Source organism: Caloenas nicobarica, chromosome 7 (assembly GCF_036013445.1).
Source record: "Caloenas nicobarica isolate bCalNic1 chromosome 7, bCalNic1.hap1, whole genome shotgun sequence".
In the NCBI taxonomy this organism is placed as follows: domain Eukaryota; kingdom Metazoa; phylum Chordata; class Aves; order Columbiformes; family Columbidae; genus Caloenas; species Caloenas nicobarica.
The window spans coordinates 34,565,707-34,587,342 of NC_088251.1; the positions used below are offsets into that span (position 1 = coordinate 34,565,707).

The 21,636-nt window shown below is 41.3% G+C and overlaps 1 protein-coding gene across 1 annotated transcript; it reads left to right on the forward strand.

The window, feature by feature from the left end:
- SIRT1 (sirtuin 1) lies at positions 1 to 20,619 on the forward strand. The gene is made up of 9 exons (XM_065638959.1): positions 1 to 503; positions 2,682 to 2,798; positions 4,184 to 4,425; positions 5,700 to 5,852; positions 8,333 to 8,480; positions 11,607 to 11,686; positions 15,646 to 15,832; positions 17,150 to 17,707; positions 18,598 to 20,619. The coding sequence occupies exons 1-9, from the start codon at positions 44 to 46 to the stop codon at positions 18,918 to 18,920; spliced, it is 2,268 nt and encodes a 755-aa protein (XP_065495031.1). The 5' UTR covers positions 1 to 43; the 3' UTR covers positions 18,921 to 20,619.
- The last annotated feature ends 1,017 nt before the right edge of the window (positions 20,620 to 21,636 follow it).

Genomic DNA, 21,636 nt, shown 5'->3' on the forward strand with positions numbered 1-21,636 from the left:
GCGCTGCGCCGGCCGCGAGGGGGGCGGCGGTTGCTGCTCCAAGATGGCGGACGAGGAGGCTCCGCTCCTCCGGCCGCGCCACGGCGGCCCCGGCGGCGCGGCCGAGAGCGCCGAGCCCGCTCCGAAGCGCCAGCGCCTGGACTCGGAAGACGGCGGCTGCGGGCGGGGCCCGGCGGCCGCCCAGTGCCCGGACCGCGGCGCGGGGCCGCCGCCCGTCGCCGCTGTGGCGGCGGAGCTGCCGGGTGAGGCGGCGGCCGTGACCGCCGATGGCGGCGGCCGGGCGGAGGACGAGGACGAAGAGGCGGCGGCGGCGGCGGTCTGGAGCGGCGCGGACAATAGGGCCGGGCTGCGGGGCCTGCCCCGGGCGGAGCCGCCTCCGCGGCAGCGGGGTCGGGGGGAGGGGGCGGAGGCGGTGCCCGGCGAAGACGCGGCGGAGGCGGCCATTGGCTGCAGGCGGGCGCAGTGTTCAAACGGGGCGGCCGGGGCGCCGGCCCCGCATCCCGGTGAGGACCCGCACCCCACCCCTCCCTCCGCCCGGCCCGGCCCTGGCGGCGGGAGAGGCCGCAGCCGCGGCGCTCGGGCCGGCTCTCCCCGCCGCGGCCGCCCGGGCTCCCCGGCGGGCCGGGCCGCTGGCGGGGCCGGTGCTGAGCTGCCCGGCCCGGGCCGGGCGGTGCCGCTGCCGGAGAGCGGGCGCTGCGGGCCGTGCCGGTGCCGGCCCGGTGCCGGTGCCGGCCCGGCGCGCTGCGCTGCTCCAGCCAACCCGGGCGGGCTGCGTCCGGCTTCCCGAACCTGATCGATTCTAGTTCTAATCAGCCCTCGGCAAAGCCTGTTGCTGTTCGTGCTGAGCTTCAGAGAAGGAGATCGGCTCAGCTCCCGTTTCTGAGAACATTTATTGTGCTGTGTTGCTGGAAACAGTTATTAAAAAGGAAAAGTCATAAGACCTGTTTCCCTTCCACGCTTTCTGCCATGAAAGTTATTTCTGTTTCTTGGAAACCCGCACAGAAAGCACAGGAGCAGCAGTCTTGACCAATTCTTTATCTTCAAGTTACAGTCTCCGTTCGGATTTCAGTGACTGCAGCAAAAACTGACCTATAATCTTTTAAAAAGTATCTTTGCAGATCATATTTGAAGCAGACTCAGTATGAAAGTACCTTGCATTGCATTACTGAACCAGATAAGTTTTGAGGGGGTTGGTTTGTTCTTTAAGGCAGTTCTTTGGAAGGTCTTCCTAAAAGGTATAAGACACTGCATTCCGCCAGCAGAATCCTGGAATGCAGTTAAAGGTATTTTGCCTTTAACTCCGTAAAAAAACTCTACAGAAAATTTCTGCCTGTGCAAAAGCTATCCCAAAGGCACCAGAGCTGTATGATGTGCTTGGAACAGCCTTGGCATTCGAAAGCTCCCTCAGAACAGCACAAGAGTAAAGCTAATGATCCCTTATAAGTGCCTTTTTGCTCAAGTTGCTCAGCTCCTCAGGCATGTTTTGGCAAGCAATCCCTGTATTCCCTTGAGCAACCAAATACACAGGGAATGTTACAATTTAAACTGTTAGTTTAGCCTGTCTGTATCTATAAATACAAGACAACGTTACCTGTATATGTTGAGTCTTTAACAACATACACTTTGATTCTTTGCATTGTAGACGTAAAAGGTGGGGTTTGTTTTTTGTAGAACTTGCACTTCACACTTGCTGATATGTACTAATCAACTTTTTTCTTCTTCGTGATGCTTTTTGCATATGTTCACTGACCTCATGCATAATGAGGTGGAAGTGAAATCCTGTAGATACGTAGATTGCTAATAAGAAATAATAATGTCAAAAGAGCACCCATGGTCTCAGATAAACAAGACAGCAAGCACAAAAAGCAAATTTCTGTCCTCTAGCTCTTTCCATTCTAATCAGAATAAAGTATTTGTGCGAACAAGGGAAAGAACAGGACAACACAATCTCTGAATAAAAAAATGATGGTGTTTTGTGGTGTTCTTTATTTAAGAGTACAGTGAAGTAACCTAGCTAAAATAGTGTAGGGGTATATTCAAAGAGATATTGAAAACTATTATAGGAATTCTTTGCTTTAGAGAGCATGACTGAAACTTGTTCTGCTTTGTACATAGTCTTAGATTTTCAACAAATTAAGCTACAGTTGCTGTGACTCTTCTTAATTTAAAAAAACCCACACAATAACAAAGGTTTAGTAGTCTGTTCTAATGAGCTGCTCAAGTTTTGGGGTTTTTTTCTTTTAAAATATTGTGCTCTCAAAACCAAGTCAAAAATAAGTCTATAAACAGTGACATGTTTTCAGTTAATCCCATTTCTCAGTGAGCTGAATGCAGTGAGAATTGTAAGAGAAAGGATTTTTAAGTGTATTTTTAAAACGCTTGGATTATTTTTAATATACAAAACCCCCTTAATGTCCAACACTATCTAAAATGAAAATTTCACTAAGGTCAACGTCCAGCCCACTAAAGCCCAGTATTAAGACAGCAAATTACTGAAGGCTTGAAAGCACATCTGTAAACTCAAAAAAGGTAGAAATTATCTCTAAGTGATGAAACTGCCTATTCGTTATTCATTGCAATTGTCTTTAAAAGCATACCATTGTAGGTTTTCTGATATATTTAAACACATATCTGTGCCATTTATCTCCAGTGTAACCTTTCCTTGTTGTGCTGTCTTGCAGATAATTTCCTTTTTAGTGATGAAATCATAGCCAATGGTTTTCACTCGTGTGATAGTGATGAAGATGACAGAGCCTCACATGCAAGTTCTAGTGACTGGACCCCAAGACCACGTATAGGTAGAAGCCTATATAATGTTCTTAGATGGTCTTTGCCTTTGAAAAGTTACTTTTTTCTTCCCAGTCTTCAAATGATTCATTCTGTTGCAAAAAAATTGGCAATTACTGCTTTTGAGCAGCACAGAGTTGTTGACTGTGTTCTGTATGTTATTTAAGGAGTTTAAGAATGAACCTCTTTAAACTTGCTGTATTTTGATTAAAATTGTTAATGTCTTTTTTGTGTAGCTATCCTGCTGTGATCTGTATTAAAAGCATACACACAGTTCCACTAAATCGAACAGATTTGTGGCATATTTCTAGCCTATTTACTTAGTGGTATTAATACTTTAAGAAACAAGAAGATGAATCTTGTATGACTTTAGCCAGTCCTTAGGGCTCACTGTCCTAAGTGTGACAGCAGTTTGGGAATTATTGGTCGCGTGTATATTGCATATTAGCGGTAGATAAGTTAAACACGGCCGTGAGGAAAGTTCTCGCCTGACGCACAGAACTGCTGCGGTCGCTGCCAGGGCACAGGGGGTTGGCACTTGAGGCCTTTTGTCTATAATTATCGCAGACATGATTATTATAGAATCGCAGATAATACTGCAGTGTTCATTTTGCCACTATTGACAAGAACAGCAGCAAGAAAACGCGTTATGACAACACAATATTCCATATGTTGTCTTTGCTGATCCCTGTCACACGATCCCTGTTGGTACCTTTTGGGTCAATACGTGTCACAGTTGTTTTCTTTACATGAATTCTAACTAGCCTTACTGTAGCATTTTGGGTTGTCTTAGTTCAGCTTCTTATTATAAGATTTACCTGTTTTTCTTCTACCGCTCTAATCCAGAGTGTTTCTGGAAAGACTGATTTCCTGGCTTTAGGAGATCGTGTTTGAAATGGTCAGTGTTAGACAACTAACAGAACAACATTGTTCCATGGATTGGTGGGCCCTATTTGTTTCTTCAGAGTGATGTTTTATAATATGACTAGGAAGTATATGTATGTTCGTTGTCTCTTCAACTTATTACTGTAAATATGTTACAAAATGGTGGAAAAATACAAATGAAGCCATGAAATGGAGATACATTGTGAAAATCTTGTTGCTAAACAAGTGCATCTCTGAGAGCCATCAAGTGTGCTATGACCTGGCATTCCTGCGTTGACTAACTTTCTATGAAATCCTTCATGGGTTAACATAAAGTAATGATAAATAAGTAAAAACCCTAGCTATAGTATCACTTCAGAAGTTAGACCCAAAACATCAGGGGTTTTGATGAACAAAGCATTAAATTGGATTAATAAAATTGTAGTAGCAAGCAGTAATAAATGGACAATGATCGCAATAATCTGAAGTACTTGACCTAATTTTAAATATTTATATTTTTTATTTTTCTTAGGTCCCTACACTTTTGTCCAGCAGCATCTCATGTTAGGTACAGACCCACGGACAATTCTGAAAGACCTGCTGCCAGAAACCATCCCTCCACCGGAACTGGATGATATGACACTGTGGCAAATTGTCATAAACATTCTTTCAGAACCACCAAAAAGGAAAAAACGGAAAGATGTTAATACTATTGATGATGCTGTGAAACTTTTACAAGAATGCAAAAAAATAATGGTCTTGACTGGAGCTGGGGTACGTATTGCTGCAATGACAGGTTAAATACTTGTGCGGTGATTTACAGCAGGCGGATGATGTGAACCTCGCAACATTTGTAATCAAATAATTGCGCTAGATGGGAGGAGGAGGCGCAGCTGTCCGCTAGAAAGATGCACGCTGCCAGACTGGAGCTGAAGTTGGAATGACAAAATCTCTCTTTTTATAAGAAACTATTCATAAACATTTAAACAGTTGCTTCCATGCCAAATAGTTATGGAACAAGAGCACACCTACCTGTTCCAAAACATTTTCTATCCTAGTAGTTTTTTTTATTTGAAACAGCTAATGATTGGGGGTTTTTTTAATCTCAGAGGATTTCTTAAAATACCTGATGGAGACAGAGGAACTAGAAGACTAGGAATCAAAAAGAAAAAAAAGAAAATGGTCAGCAGGGGAGGATTATAAGGAGAGTTTAATTAGATTTCAGTAGACTGAGTTTTTCTTTTAACATGTGCTACTCTGTGATAGCAACAGGATTGATTAGTCACTGTTTTTCTAAAGAACATTTTTTAACTGTTGTACATTTGCAGCCTTATAGCTGTGTACCAGATCTTGATACGAAAGTCGATCATTTTTTGCTTCTGCTGTTGGTACACAGAGGGTGTGACACCATTCAGAAAAGATAAGCGATTCAAATCAGCTTGTCACAAAAGCACTGCTGCTTCTCTCACCCAATCTTGCTCTTCCTGTAATTGCTACCATACCCCTGTTCCTCCTCCTCTTCCCATTTACTGTCTGAGACAATAAATTTTAGTCTTTATTGACTACTACAATGCTTTGATAAACAAAGGGAGTTTATTCATCAAAAGTAAGAATCTATTCTGCTACTGTGTTAGGACGTAAAAAACAAATAAAAATCAACCACCTTGTCCAAACCTAAGTTGGAAAGTTGGGAGATCAATGAACATTTACTAATCAAATTTAATGAAGCACTATTTTAAATTCTTGTTCACTTCTTGCAAAACTTCAAGTAGTGAAAGTAAGCTCTGGTGTCTTATAACTGCCTGTATGGATTGTACTAAAGGTTTTTTTCCCCAGTTGTCAGACTGTTTCTTCTGCTTGGGATTTGGGATTTGTTATCTTGGACCCAAAAAAAAAGGAAAAATAAATACAGAGAACCCGGACTGGTTTTGTTTTTGATTTCTGTGAGCATACTGAAATGTGGTTTCCCAAGTAGTTTGTATCATAGCAAGTCTTTAATAGCCCAATATGTAGTTTTTCTTATTTCAGATTGCAAAAATATATTTCAGGTGTCTGTGTCTTGTGGAATACCTGACTTTAGATCCAGAGATGGCATCTATGCACGCCTTGCTGTAGACTTCCCAGACCTGCCAGATCCTCAAGCAATGTTTGATATAGAATACTTCAGAAAGGACCCCAGGCCATTTTTTAAGTTTGCAAAGGTATGGTTTTTCCAACAGTTCTTATCTTGGTCGGTAAAGTAAGATAACAATGGTAAAATGCATAAATCAGATATAAAACTATTCTGTTAACAAAATGCTGTCTTTATCTGTTTTTATAAATGAGATAGAAAAATATGTTAATATATTGAATTCCTTTTAACGAGAGACCTGATTCAGTGGCAGATAACTCTCTCCTTGGGCAGGTCTTTGCAATGTATCGATTTTATATCCACAGTGTTACTTCAGACATTGTATGCAACCACATATTAGCCGTATTAGAAATATTTAGCAACGTTCTCTCTCTCCTTTTAAAGCTTATTTTTACTGTTCCTGTTATAAGTTAATTATATGTATAACCATTCTAGACAGTATCTCCAATTTCAGGGAGGATAAGTAGTTATTTGATCAAACCCCAATAATCTTAGCTGCTGTTACTTTACCTGAAAAATGAAAGAATATGAGAAACTTTTGGGCAGCACATGAGTAATGTGGAAAGCTACATTTGAACTGGATATCCTGTGACATGCTCTGCAGCGTCATACAACACATTCACATTTTATCACTGGATTTACAGCAAAGAGGACTAAAGCAGTTTCATACACTAATAAGTTTGTTCTTGTTTCTGTTTTTGGTGTAGCTGTGACAAAGATCTGTACATCTTAGAGAACTGAGAGAATTAAAGCCCTTTTGCAGGGACTGTGCTTAACAGGGGGAACACAGCAGTTTTTGGAAAGATGTTAGTGATATTGAACAGTTTAAAAAGCAGGGAGTACATCTCAGAGACAAGGAGGAGTTATAGAAGCTCTAGATATATGTAGAAACAAAAAAAATAATTGCATTTAGTCTGGAATTTCCTCAGGATGGAAAAAAAAATAAAAACAAAATAAGAATTACTACAGGACCAGTAAGGACTTGTGAAAAATCAATCACTGCTAGCGGTGCTCACTCTTTCTTCCCTTTGCTCACAATCTGTGCAACAGCTCTATTATTTTATAAAGGCTAGAAAAGAAAATTCAATGTGTTTTTTAGCTGCTTGGCTTTCTCTGAAAGCCTCCTGTCCAGATATGACATGTTTTCATGCTCATTATTATACACAGTTCTTTGGTTTTTTAATAATAAAACGAGAAACCACACAGCAAACAAAAAACCCAACTTACTTGAAGCCTCTTCATACACAGGTTTTACCAGAATAGTCTGAATCCAATTTGGCTAATTTTTTACTAAAATAATTTCTCCTTCTCCTTTTCTGTCTGTCATCTCAGCTAGAATACTGGTTTCTAATTCCATGAAATCTCAAGTTCCTTTAATTCTAGGAGCAAAGACTGGCCAAAGAAATGTGCAGAGCTCAGTGGCAGAACATGTCTTGCTTCTTCAGACTAAGATATAAAAGCTGTTGGGAGCACATGAATATCTGATGATCATCACATCATAGCTTAGTTATGATCTAGGTAACAGCGCTCTGAGCAGTCATGGATCATTGCGGTAGTTTAACTCCACAGACCCCCGTAGCTTCAGAATTATGAGTAACTTGAATATTTGGGGGAAAAACAAATGCTCGCAGATAGTCCTTTTTGTTTGTCAGTAGTCTGGCTGTATGGCAGCTGAAGGCAGAGCTATCACAAAGGTGCATTTAACAGTTCACTCTTGTGCTGCTAGAACTTTGGGTTCAGATTTTAAGCATCAGATGGTAAAGGTAGGCAGCAGCCTAGTGCTTGCCAACGTTCTTCTGGGCAGTGAGTCTTGTGCTTTTTCTGTAAAAAGGCCTCGCTTTCCCAGGTGAGACTCCAGCTCAGTTACTGTTCAGTGGTGAGAGTGCCTGGAGAGCCCAGGGTCTGGAAGTCAAGTTCTTCCCCTTAATAAATGCTCCCGAGAACCAAGAGGTGCTGCTGCTGCTGTCCTCCTTGTTGCACAGCAACCAGAGGTACCCGCGGGCTGGTCAGCTCTAGACAGGCTCCTCGTGTGAAGCTTTCAGCTGGGCGCCCACGTTTAATTTTTCCTTTTGGCAGGCTCTTTGTTCACTGTGAGCAAACATCAAACCGTCCTACAAAAGCGCCTCCATTTTTTACTTAGATATACCTATCTCCTCTCCCTTAATCTAATGGAAACAAATTGCTCGTGAGATTTTTGTCTGACTGCAGTTAAACCGTGTATGTTTCTAATAACAAATGTTGAGGTTACTTGACACTTAAAAAGGAAGAAAAAGCTTTCCTATTTCATAATCCTCAAAACCAAAAAAAGACCTAAACCTGGATTTTACGCTCTGTGAAAAACAATCCACCAGCTTCCACATGGAGCAATTCATGCTGCCATGGTCAGAAGCTCGGCTGTGGAAGGAGGTGTTGGATCTGAGGGAAATGGCAACACGTGAAGGGAAGGACATTAACCACTGGCGTAACCATTACTGATAATGTTTAGCTCTGTGTGAGTTGCTGCAGTCAGAATAAAGACATTTACACTTTCTCATGTTCTGAATTCCCTAGGAAATCTATCCAGGACAATTCCAGCCATCTCTCTGTCACAAGTTCATAGCTTTGATGGACAAAGAAGGAAAACTACTTCGCAACTATACTCAGAACATAGACACATTGGAACAGGTTGCAGGAATCCAAAGGATAATACAGTGTCATGGTTAGTGATTTTAGTTTCTCTTTTCTCATTTTATGTGTAGGAATGATTTTTACTGGTGTATGTGACACAGTAATTGCTATTGGAATTAATTTTTTTGTAGAATTAGCATCTCTTGGAAACTTATTCTGCTTTTAAAATGTTGATTATTTAGTATATTAGCTAAAAGTACTAGCAATACAATAGAATAACACAAGAAAGAAGATGAGAAACATTCTGTTTGGACACATCCAGTGAGACCTGATTGCTTGTTTGTTGCCAACACTCTCACATATTGCATTATTTCATGAAATGCATCAAACTTCCCTTAATTTTGTCTTTCCTTGTAGCTTCAGCGAAGTTTAGAGTTCTTTTTAAATGCTTCTTGGCACGTTCCACCACAGTTCTTAATTTAACAGGAGAACGAACAATGGAAACTTGTGACCCCAAGTCCGTGAGAAGACTGGGGACCAGCCAAGTGTGAGCTTGGCCAAGATGCACATGTGCCTCTCCACTGCTTACAGAATGTGTGCTTTGCAGCTTGAGAATTCAACCTCTTTGTAAAATTATTGTTAGGTAGCTTAAGTATTTAAATCAGAAGCGTTTCAAGTGGAAATTTCTTTCAGAAATTACAAAAAAAAAAAACAGTGGTCCTTGTGTATCAGTGAAGATCCACACCCTGTTCGCACAAGCTTAGACCTTAACTTTTAACTTTTATTTGGTGCTTCTTTATATTCATGTATGAGAACACACACTGCGGAAATCAGTCTTTTCATAGTTCCCTCTCACTGTTTATCAACCGAATGGCATTTAGCTGTTATCTGATTCTTTATTCAGAATATAGTCCATTGAAATCCTAAAATATCCTGACACTTCAGTGACTGTACCTCATATAAAATACTGTGGATTAATCACCAGTTCAGTTGAACTGAACATCATCTTGTTAGACCTTCACTGTCATACACGTTCTGTAATTATGATACCAAATTAAGTGGAATCTCTTAATTAGTTTCCAAGGACTTGCAAATATCAGGCTAGAAGGCCAAGGATCCATTTTTAAGGAAAGGACGGAGAAAATCAGTTCTTAGAGTCCACCTTTGGATCATTTAGTAGACTTCTGGCAAACGAATTATTTAAAAGCAGCGTTGGCATGTTTTTGAGACCTGTCTGTCTAATTCCACCCTTTCCAGGGACCAAACCCACTTGGTTTCCTTGTGTACAAAGCTTAGCTCAGTGCCAGGTTTGTCAATTTTCTTTAATCAAACAGAGCAAACATGGTGCTCTGGCATGATGACCAAAGAGCACACAACGGAATCCTGCCTGTCAACCCAAATCTAGTGCTAGTTTCCATTTGTAGTGGGTGTGCCACACATTATCCTTTGGTTGTCATTCTGTATGAGGTATTTATCATGAATTTCTTACATGGTTATGTTTTCGCACATCACTGCCATGTTCAAGCTTCCCATTTTTTCATTTGCACACTACAGTAACTGGATTTCAGGCCATCTTTAGTGTATGGCCTGTATATGTTTATTGTAAATTAAAAAGATTCTTTAAAAACATACTACGGACTTTGAGATTTTGAGGCCTTTGGAAATTAGCAAAGGTTGCTTTGAGCACATGAAGCTTTATCTGACAGTTGTGCTGCTCTTTAACAAATGCTAGTTGACTAATGGTGGTGGCAAAAGAGAAACTGAAACTCTGTTACGTGAGGGTACATCCTGCTATATTTATTCTATCTTTTTTGTCCAGCTGTGGCAATGGCAAGTTAATCATGGGTGTCCCAAATGACAAGGAATCTTGCAATGATTTGCAAGTTCACGTATGAACCTTTGAACCCATTCCACACTGCAGACCTACAGTAAAGTTGCTACTATGAAGCCTACTGTATCTTGCATGCATATTCTGAACGTTAAATGGCTTTTGCATTCAGCCAGCATGCCTGGAATGAGATCATGTTCCTTGCCATTGCTGTAGCTGAACGATGGGAGGCAGAGCCCAGATACAGTACCCAGTGCAGGTTATGAGCAGAAAATACCTTTGGTTTGGGTGGCTTAAAATAGTACTCCAGATAAGGTTTTGGTACCAGACGTTTTCAGCTGTTCCCAGCTTCTGCAAAGCTTGCAACATCTTAATGGTACCTTTCTAAAAGTCTCCTTTTGTACTCCCCTGCACATGACTCAGTGACAGGGCTTTCTTCCTGCCTTCATATCACCATGAGAAATTAGAGAGCTCCAGACTTTCACTGTACAAGTGGCATATTCCAGTACTGGGTCAAAAATATCCCCCCCTTTTTTTTTTTTTTTTTAAGCCTTGTTTCATAGTTAGGAGAAAATCTGTCCATTTTTTGCATTATTCAGCATTCTGTCAACTTCTAGCATTATTCCTTCCACAGATAAAAGGCCTTGTAGGCCTGTCTCACTGGACATGTGCATACCAGCAGGCCGCTCTAATTCACCACAATGACTTTGCACTGTGTATTTCCATGTGCGTGTTAGCACCTGATAAGCTTTCCCTTCAGACCAACAGAGACATAAATGCTCTACCAAATCCCTGGGCAGCACCTTCAGCTGCCTTGAAACAGCCCACTCAGAGCTGCCAACTGGCGGGATGAAGCAACCAGCTTCACAGGGTCTTGCCAAACAGACACTGGCTAAGCTGGGTGCCCAGTTCAGAGCAGTATTTCCATTTGAACAATACTGTTGTAACTGAAAGGAATGGTACTGCGGTTTAGTTGCCTATAGCGAAGTTTTTACTAGTTCGTTTTCTTAGTTGTTTTGCCCTACAGTTTCTTTGTGTCCTGCTGCTACTGTGTGCAGAGCTGTTGGCACTAATGACCTGTGTAAAGAGGGAGAGGGAGAGTTCTGTTCTTCTCTCCTCGTGTCTGCTTGCACAGGTTGGGGGAATGAGAGGACATAAAAAATTGTTGTTGACATGCATGTGGTATATCTTACTCCCTACTATTTTCCCTCTAGAAGAACTACTTTTAGTACTACAAGTACCTTCTCTTAATTTTACATCACTTTTTAATGACCAATTTGTATATAGCACTGCAACATGACAGCCTTTGTGTCAAAACAGCTTGAGCAAAAAGACCAACTCTGAATGACTCAAAATCCTTATTTCTACCATATGGGTTTTTCCCCTCAGGTTCCTTTGCAACAGCTTCCTGCCTGATCTGTAAATACAAAGTCGATTGTGAAGTTGTTCGAGGAGATATTTTCAATCAGGTAAAAATTTACTTTAATTCACTGCAGCTTTCTACTAAGTCACTCAAAAAAAAAAACCGCAACAAAAAACCCACCACACCCACAAAATGCCATCCTCAGATTGCTTAAAAGATCTGCTTTTAAAAGGCTACATATCTTTGCATGTATTTCATAAAAGTGCCTATCTGTATTTTAGCATTTCCTCTAGTATTTAAAAGTTTACACAAATACTATACTGGAAAAAATTAGGTAATGGGAAAAAGCAGAACAAAGCTGTAAGAGTCCATTTTCAGTGGAACCTCCAAGAAAAGGAGAGGTTAAAGGGTAAGTAGCAAGTTGGATCTATACCTGGTTAATGTTAAGTTGAACTCACAGTCACACTGAGAACGTGTTATGAGCCATTTATACCATTGGTTGCTCTTTGAGCATTTACCTACATGAAAGCTGTGTTTAAAGGGTGGTGATGCACGGAGAAGTTGCTAACTGATTCTCTGATCAAAACCAGCTTGTTTATACAGATGGAAGGCTCAGGAGCCTTCTTCTGCAGGTGCATGTGTTTTGATAAATGTTTGGAGGCCGCGATTGCAACTTTAGATGAGAAACACAGAACTAAATCTTTCGGGTATTACATTTGAAATGGAACTCAATGAAAGCCTTTCAGAAGAGATGTCTCAGTTAAAGCTTTAAGAAAGGTGAATCTCATAATCTTGAAGCTTTGTAACACTGAAATATTGAATATGAAATCTGGTTTACTTTCCTATTGAGAATTTTATCTTTGAGAACTTTTTATCTTACAGATGTTTGTTGCTCCTTTGCTGTCAAAGCCATCTGGTTGGAGTTTAGGTTTTCCTCCTTGTGAACAACCATTCCTAGGCATTCTGTAATTTTCCGGTTTGACCGTTAGTGGTCAGGACTCCTTTTCCTATCAACACTTGAATCATTGTACCTTTCCGTGCTGAACCAAACTTCTGCCCTGATGGCCGGTCCCTGCCGGTGCTCAGTAATGGAAGCGTGGGGAGAAGCAGCCTATAGCAATACTGACTAATGAGAAATAAGGGGGTGCTTATTCCTGAGATGGGACCGAAGGAGTTTTTTTACACTCGGTCTCTCAGCCCTAATATAACAGTACTGTTGCCGGGTATATCTTTCCAGGGCAGGCCCCAGCTGTAATACTGACTTATTTTCATAATGCAAAATAAATATGGTTATTGCAAAATACCATTTCACACAAGAAGAAATAGCACTATTGAAAGTAAACATATCCTTCCTCCTTTATGCCTGAACAAAAAAAAAAACTCTTTGCCATCATCAGTTTTATTCTGTAGCCTGCCTTTCCCAAACCAGCGCTCTGCAGCTTCTTTGTTGCCTATATAGAATTAGGTCTCTTAGAGACAAAAAGAAACCTTTTCTGTATTTCTGAAACAAAATACTGTCCATTTCAACAGTTTTGCTCTCTACCAAGTCCCCCTTCACAGAAAAGGTTTTGGCACTTGAGTCCCAGTAGACAGTCCAGTTTCTAGTCCCTGCTGCGCTCTGCTATTTGAAAGGCCAGTTATACATGGCCCCAGGTCCTTAGTTTTCCCTAAAAATACTACCTGTGCTTTGTTCTTGTCCATCCCTGCTGGCTGTAAGCGCCTCACAAGGAAGTGAATCTGGCTGGCATCCTCTGCCAGGATTTCTCTTCAACATATTACAGAGCGAGAATTGTTTGAGATCATCTCTTTAGAAGACTACCATTTCTTGTTGCTGCTCTTCATTCTTTTGCCACTTCCAAGATAACGTGCTAGTTCCCTCCAGCGTGATTCTTCCTCTGGGATGCTGTACACAACCATCCTTCTGGATGAGAAGCAGCAGCAGTTCTAGATCACACAGATCGCACTTCTGAGTAAACGACTGTCAGTCACTTCCAAAACCAGCACTTTGCTTTATTTTAGGCAGCTTCAAGAAACAGTGGAAGGGTCTCAGATTTAGGAAGAAAAGGTCCAAGAAATGGCAAGCATGCACCAGTTCTTGGATATTCTTAAACCAACATAATATTTACTAATCTTGTTTTTGACACACAGATAACACCAATAGTCAGTGAGAAATTCCATTTCTCTTTAATTAGACAAATACATCAGCAGAGGTGGTGGAGTTTGGGAGGAGTACTGCTTCTGGAGGGACAGAGAACCCTGGGCAATTGAGTGGCCAATTATCCAGCTTTAACTGCTTGGTACCAATTTTAGCTCTTGGAATAGATCTTCTCCTTACTGACAACCTTTCTGAGGATTAGCAGAGAAGCTGGTGAGTCGTGTAGTGTTGAAATGTATTTACGGGCCCATTACAGTGACTCTGGTGATTTGGATGGGGACATCAGTTGCTCTACAGAGATCCATTAAGTCACAAGTCATTTGACTTCCTGTGAGAAATGATGGAAACAGAGTTAATATTATCTGGTCTCTTTAAATCAGAAGTTAGGGGTCTTCATTTTGTCTTCCTCCTAATACAGAGCAAATTATTTTCCCTCAACTGAAAGTGCAAAGGCATCACTAACATCAAGAGAAGAGACAGCAAGGGTAAAAAGCTTCAGAAAAGTTTAAGCTGTGTGCGTGTTATGAGCTCTCTTTCTAATATGTAAAGATCCGAGGAAGAAGTCCAAGTTTCATTCTACCCATCTGCTCCTTTTTGGGGAATTCTTTAGATGGTTTCCCTATCGCGTGGGGTTTGTAGACGCTCGTTACACGGTGAAGGTTTCCTCCGTGCGACTTCCTGCTTCGTGTGCCACATTGCTGCTTACGCATCCCTCCCACAAGGTTTTCTTCAAGGAAGGATTAGATTCTCTGTTCAAAGACTCATTTTGGGCACGGTCCTTTGACACTAGAGGAAGGCCCCTTCCTTGTGCTGTTTTCTCATATGGAAGGTATTGTCCTTCATCCTACTGCAGGCATCCATAAACTAGTTCTTTGATTTACACTTTCTAAGTTTTGTATTCTTTTTTCTGCTATATTCTGTGTACAGGAGGGAGTTGTTATGCATTTAAGTGTCAGTTTTCATATATTTTCCTATTACAGTAGGTGATATATACATCTTTACACCTTTCCATAGTACTAACTTGCTTGTGATTCCTGCTGTAGGATTGCAGCTACATTTTGCTCCTTTGATTTATTCTGGGGTATTGTATTTTGACAATACAGCTGAGAAGACTTGAACTATTTGAAAGAAAAATTTTCAGTAGTAATTGGCATATTGTCTGTACATACATCCCTCGCCTTCTTGCTTTTCTTCTCTCTGAAAATGTCTGACAGATAGGAAAGAGGTCCCAAAGATCAGAAAATCCTCTGGTTTCAGGAGGAAAAGCAACCTACTTCTCCACAAATGTAACTCTCATCCACTTTCTGTAGCGAACAAGAATTCCGCTCTGGTTTTGGATGAACTGGAGAAGTTGAAAATGGAGACCAAACAAAAGTTGTTTCCTCCACTCTTGTCCTGTGTGCTTTTTGCTAGGTGCCTGCTGCTTCACGTGTGCCACACACGTCCCCTTTAAGAGGGGAGGAGGAGGTGGAGAAGTAAAGCGGTACAATGTACTCTGCGATTATATCAGATCCTGTAATGGAAACTGACAGTGAAATCTGTTTGCTCTGATTAAACCAAGAAAAATAGATTCCTGTCAAATAGGAGGTAATTACCCCTTGGTGCTGAGCACGACCACTGGACTTTGCCTTAGTTGTCAGATAAGAACTGTGGTGCAGATCTGTGTAGCTTCTGCCTTTTGACTTCAGAGGACTCCCTCATTATTCCTGCGGCAGTTTTATTTCTGTGCACACTTGCTGCAGGCTGGAGTAAGAAATGTACTTGTGTGTATATCCACAGAAAAATGAAAGGAGGAAATATCACTGAAACTTCCTTGTCTTTTGCCAAAATAAGTCACTGCGAATTGCTAAAATCTGAGGTTTTCAAGGGTGCAGCCTTGAATTGTAGTAGCAGCAGCTGTTGTACTGCAGGTTGTCCCTAGATGTCCCAGATGCCCACCTGATGAGCCGCTTGCTATCATGAAGCCGGACATCGTGTTCTTTGGAGAGAACTTACCTGAGCAGTTCCATCGCGCCATGAAGTACGACAAAAATGAAGTCGATCTCCTTATTGTCATTGGGTCTTCACTGAAAGTAAGACCAGTAGCATTGATTCCAAGTAAGTTACTGTCTCTGGTAATATTGTCTTCCAAAAATTTGGATCAAAAGTGAAGTTCTCAGTTAAGAGCTCCAAGAAATGCTTTTGGCTTAATTCAGTGAAAAAAATAGATTAAACATCTGTTTTTCAAAGATGAAAACTGATTGCCTATGGAAAGCTGAAATGGCATATAGAGAAAGTAACAAATTCCAAGTGCTTTTTGTACACTCCAGGCAGAGCTCAAGGTAACAAAATGATAAGCTGACAAACTACTCTCCTAAAACTTGAATGACTTTGTTCTGAGATTCAATTAATTTCTCTCCCTGCATGGAATATGCTTTCAGAGTTACTTGAAAGATTTAGAAAGGAATCATCTTTAAAAGGATAAACGTAGGGTCAGAAAATCAGATCAAGTACATCAGGTGTCTGAATTGTAGCTTACTTTCAAGTCCGTACCTAATACTAAATGCTATAGTGTGTTACCATTTGGACCTTTAGCTTTTAAAAGTGATATGGAAGAATATCTCTGCTACGATCCATTATAGACAAATGCCCTTCTGGAAGGCTGAGAAAACACCATGACCAGTGATTTCTTTGCCTACTGAGTGCAAGACTTACTGGTACTAGAGAAATTCTCCTCCCGTGTAAAGCTTGAGCGGATGCGTTTAGCACCTGCTGTGACCTGGGAACGGCACTGCAGCCACGGCCTTGGTCATCACAGCAGAACCTCGTGGTTGTGCCGATGGGAACGTTGGGATCCACTGCACAAACCATTCCTCTCTGTCCTGGAGCTGGATTTGCCGAGTTGGTTATCTGAGGAATCAATGCTACATTAACAAAGTGTGGGTTCTGGAAGCCTAAATATCAGCGAAGGGTTGAGCAGCCCTGTACAGCGCAGGCTGTACCTGGAAATGTTGTCACCTAATTAAGGGGATGTCATTTGCCAGCAGATCTTCCTCACGTGCGCTTAAGGACATAACATGAGTGCACAAAGTCAACACAATTCTTCCAAAAGATTATAATGCCAGTTTTAATAATCTAACACTTGACCAAACATTGCTGTAGTTAATATTTCTGTGCCTGTGTTTCTCAGTGGTGGCACAGAGGAACACTTTTTACTGTAAAAAATGGGCGAAAAATCTAGATAGGCTACGGCCTGCACAGTACCTCAAAGTGCTGCTGTTGAACTGGAGATTTGCTTGTCTTATTCCTGATCTGTTTTGATCTTGTGGCAAGTGAAAATATGAAGAGAAGTGTGAGGAATCAAACTTTCTAAGTAGAATTCTGCTGAAAGTAGAACTGAAGTGACTACCTGTAAGTTCTCTTTCCTGCACATAGGTTCCATCCCCCACGAAGTGCCTCAGATCTTAATTAATAGGGAACCTTTGCCTCATCTACACTTTGACGTGGAGCTTCTTGGAGACTGTGATGTTATTATTAATGAATTATGTCACCGGCTAGGCAGCGAATATACAAAACTTTGCTGCAACTCAGTAAAACTTTCCGAAATAACAGAAAAGCCTCCCCGAACGCACAAAGACCTGGAAATGCACTCGGCCGAGCTCCCGCCCACCCCTCTGAACATTTCGGAAGACTCTAGTTCACCAGAAGGAATGACCCCACCAGACACTTCGGTGGTGTCTGCAGAACAGCCAGCGGAACGTAAGGCAGAAAACTGCGATTCTGCCTCAGAAACTAAAGGGACCTGCACAGAGGAAAAGCTTCAGGACACACAGGCATCACCAGAAAACCCTGACAATCCCACTAGTGGATTAATGAACTCTGAAACAATGAAGGAAACATCTAACAATGGAGAAAATAAAGAAAAAAATGAAATATTGAAGAAGTGCTGGGTAAACAGATCTGCAAAAGAACAGATAAGCAAAAGGCTGGATGGTAAGTGCTAACTCATTGCAGTATTTTACATTTTTTGGCCCAGATGTTTACTCTAGACTTAGTTTAAAGCAATAAATAAGTTACCCTTGAGAGAATCAGTGGGTTTTGGTGATTATTTTTGTTCAGACAAATGTCTACAGAACTCATCATTGTATCGTTTATTTCTTTCGGACAACAGGAAATTTTTTTGTAATTCATAATAGGTTTTATAACCAGTGACTACATACCCCATAAAAAGATCAACGTTTAGGAGGTTGAAGGGAAGTATCAAAAATAAATCTGTTTCTGCCATTTTCAAACGCATTTTCATTACCCCGAGCGTGATCCTCAGGCACTGGGAGGCTGGCTGCGCGCGGTCCGCGTTGGGTACGGCCGCCCTGGAGAACCGCCCTTGGAAAGCAAATCTCGCGGCTGGGGCCAGGTGCGTTTTGAAGGAAACTTTAGACTTTCTGAGGGAGCCTTCGGTGCATTGTCTCTTGATGGAATGAGTTACCACACTATAAAATCAGTGTGGATGAAGATCCAGGTGTTAAATTGCAACTTTCTATAAAGCGAAGGCAGTTTTTAAGCTGTGTCAAGGACTCTGTGCAGCGGGTGCCAGTTCTGTTACAAATCCTGGCAATCCAGCTGTGAACAGCTGTGCCAATGACAACGGCTGCTGAACGTTACAGTTCAAGGGAGAGGAAAGAAGGAATGCGGAGCTTTCCAGGGAAGCATTTGTTATGTGCTGTTCCTGATGACACACTGAAATAAACGGGTTTCCACTGTAACCTGATTTGTTGGTGAAGTTCCAGTGTCGAAAACACAGGTACCTTTTCACCAGAAGTCTTCAAGGTCTGTTACGAATAATTTCTTTCACCCTTTTATTGACTTTCACCCTTCTGTTTCAGGTACTCAGTATCTATTTTTACCACCAAACCGCTATATTTTTCATGGTGCTGAGGTCTACTCAGACTCTGAAGATGACATCATATCTTCTAGCTCTTGCGGGAGCAGTAGCGAAAGTGGTTCTTGTCGTAGTCAGAGCTTAGATGTGGAGGATGAGAGTGAGATCGAAGAGTTTTACAATGGCATAGAGGAGGAGGATGCTCCCGAAAGGGAAGAGGAACCTGGATTTGGAGAAGACGGTGTTGAACAAGATGAATCGGCAGCTGATGAATCAGCTGATACAAATGAAGCTGTAGGGACTGATCATCCAAGCGACACGTTGTAAAGTGATCACTGACTGGTTACAGGAACTTCCCACCAGCATTAGGAGCTTTGGCATGTCAGAATGAATGTTTACGTCTGAATTTAGAGCAACAAAACCATAAGGATGTAGTGTTTATAAACAACTAAAACAGATTTTCATGCTTAGTTTTTTACCTTTTTCAATAAAATTCTATTACTGCGCACTCAACACTAACTCATCTTTTTTTTAAGGTACTAGGAATATCTAAACAATTGTCACTATGTTCACTTTTAAGTTCATCTGTCTGGTCAGGCATCCGTGTATATAATACATATTTTTGCTTAATGAATTTCAGCTTATATTATTTTTAAACAGTTTTGAAAAAGCCATTGGAATGTTAAACTAATATAAAGGGAACAGCTAATTTAGACCAAAGAATGGTATTTTCACACCTCTTGCTTTGTAACAATTTGGTTTATTTAAAACCTCCTTACGCTTCTGCTAAACCTTTCATTCTCGCCTAGTCTGTCACTAAACACTGGCATTTTCTGAGACCTACTGTGGCAGCTAATTTTTTGCTTTAACAGTTACTTTGTATGTTTGAGACATACTTAAATGTGAGTAGATAGTTAAGTGGAAACAAGACAACGAGCACTTGTGAAATCCCCTGGTTTTTAGACTGATGAAGTGCTGTGAAAGCGCGTGGGTTACTGGGTTTAATGCTTCCTGTGGACACGAAGCGACATTGACGTTGGCTCCGTAGCAATTATAATAGTGGCATTTTAAACAAAATGGATCCCCCGCAGTCAAAGCTTGTCATGTTGTACACGAAAGTCAAACATAGCGCAGCTTGTATTAAAAATAGCGTTTGATAAATTGCCAAGGCTCTAATGTGGAAGCTGGGCTGAGTTCAGAATAGTATTTCTACCAGCACGTGAGGACATGCACAAAAATAAGCTCTTCCTTTATAATTCTGGATGCAGCGGGGCAGGAGAGCTGCGCTGCAGAGTGGGGCAGACCCACCGAATCACTGCCCGGCACACGCGGCGCTGAGCTCAGCTCTCGGCCCGGGCAAGTGGTTTTCCACCTGCCAGCTCCACCTTGCATACGAAACTAAAGCAGCCCGTCCAGTGCTGACATTGTGCAGTCCAGTGCTAGGCTGCCTTAAAACTAGATGTTGCGGATTTTCAAGCGCGGATCGTTTCCAGGCCTTTAGAACCATTTTGTAAAATTGCTCAGTGCAGTAGTCAGTGAAACAGCATTTTTCTATAAACCACTTCTTCAACATTGGCCTGAATGAATCCTATGATGTAGATTATTCATATACCTTGCTTTAATATTCGTTACGCTTTGGAAGATGTATAGTAGCTGTTCTTACAAGATACATCAAGTTAATAAATATTTAAGAACGGCCTCCTGTATTCATCAGAAAATGTTGGCACGTTGTCTCATTGTCCAAGTTTAATACAGCTCTTATTTGGCTACACTAAAGAATGCAATATGTTTAGTTTTCACTTGCATGTCACAATGTATTAGTTTGTGCTATAGGAGATATTTTAAATTGAAATACTTTGTTTTAAATTATTTTTACAGTGAGGATTGTTTTCTGCTCTTTTATATTGTATATAGTGTCTTTTATGTAATCTACTGGCATATGTTTTGTAGAAGACTGTTTAAAATGACTGGCTATCTTCCTGCAACTTTTGAAATACAAAACCAGTGTTTTATACTCGTACACTCTGTTCTAAAGTCTATTAAAATTGTCATTTGATTTCTGGTTCTTGTTGATTTCTAGTTAGATCTTAAAAGCTTTAAAAAATAGATACTCTATAAAGTCAAGGTATATCCTAGCTAATGTAAGGCATTAGAGAGTAGACTGGGTTTTTCCATCTGCCCCCTTGGGAGAAAAAAAAAAAAAAAAAAAAGGCAAAAAAGCAAGCCTGCCTGAAGCTCGTCTGCACTGTCTTTGGTGCCATGACCTCCTAGCCCCCCCTGCAGTGTTGTCCTCCAGAAAACTCCTTTTCTGGTCTCAAACCGCTCTGCCCCCCCCGCACACACCTGCTCTCGGGGGCCCCCAGGGCCAGGCCCAGCTCAGCTGGGTTTCCAGCAGCTCACAGCCGCTGCTGCAGGGAAGCCACTGCGTGCAGGGAAGCCACTGCACCGCGTAACCACCAGCCCTCACACAGAAATTACACTCGCCTTAGGCAACAAAAAATATGTTTAGAAAACTTGCACACTTGAGACATGAAATAAAGTATTAAAAATAGTGAATCTGTGTAAAAAATTGTTACTATCAATTGCTTATTACTCTGAAAGGACTTCAAAACATTTTTCCTCTAGAATAAAACAGCTGCACCTTTTTCTACACCCAGGTGAAGAAAAGTTCTGCTTTCTGTTCTTGTATCTTTACCAATATTATTTGAAGAGGAACCCCAAACTACAATGTGTCACTTTATTCCTCCATTTCTCACACTATCCTCTCCCTGTAGTGAAGAAGTCGTCTTTAAATATTGTGTGAAACAATCAGAAGGCAAATGATGGGGATGAGGAAACATTCACTGTCACAGCTCCCTGTCTTCCCTAAGTATTCAGCATCTTACATTAAATTCGTCTGGAAGCACAGAAGAGCGTGTTCAGTTCCAGCTGTAATTTGTAGAATCTCAAAAGGGAGATGACTTATTTTTGTCATAATTTGCATTACTACCCTATGAAAGCATCTTAACCCTCTTAGTACTTATATTAAATAGACGTACTAAAG

What these genes read in the sequence shown, in the direction of transcription:
- SIRT1 (XM_065638959.1), top strand. Translation starts at nt 44, where the DNA reads ATGGCGGACGAGGAGGCTCCGCTCCTCCGGCCGCGCCACGGCGGCCCC. An exon ending in AAGGATAATACAGTGTCATG is followed by an intron (nt 8,481 to 11,606) that starts GTTAGTGATTTT and finishes TTTTCCCCTCAG; the next exon opens with GTTCCTTTGCAACAGCTTCC. An exon ending in GAGGAGATATTTTCAATCAG is followed by an intron (nt 11,687 to 15,645) that starts GTAAAAATTTAC and finishes GTTGTACTGCAG; the next exon opens with GTTGTCCCTAGATGTCCCAG.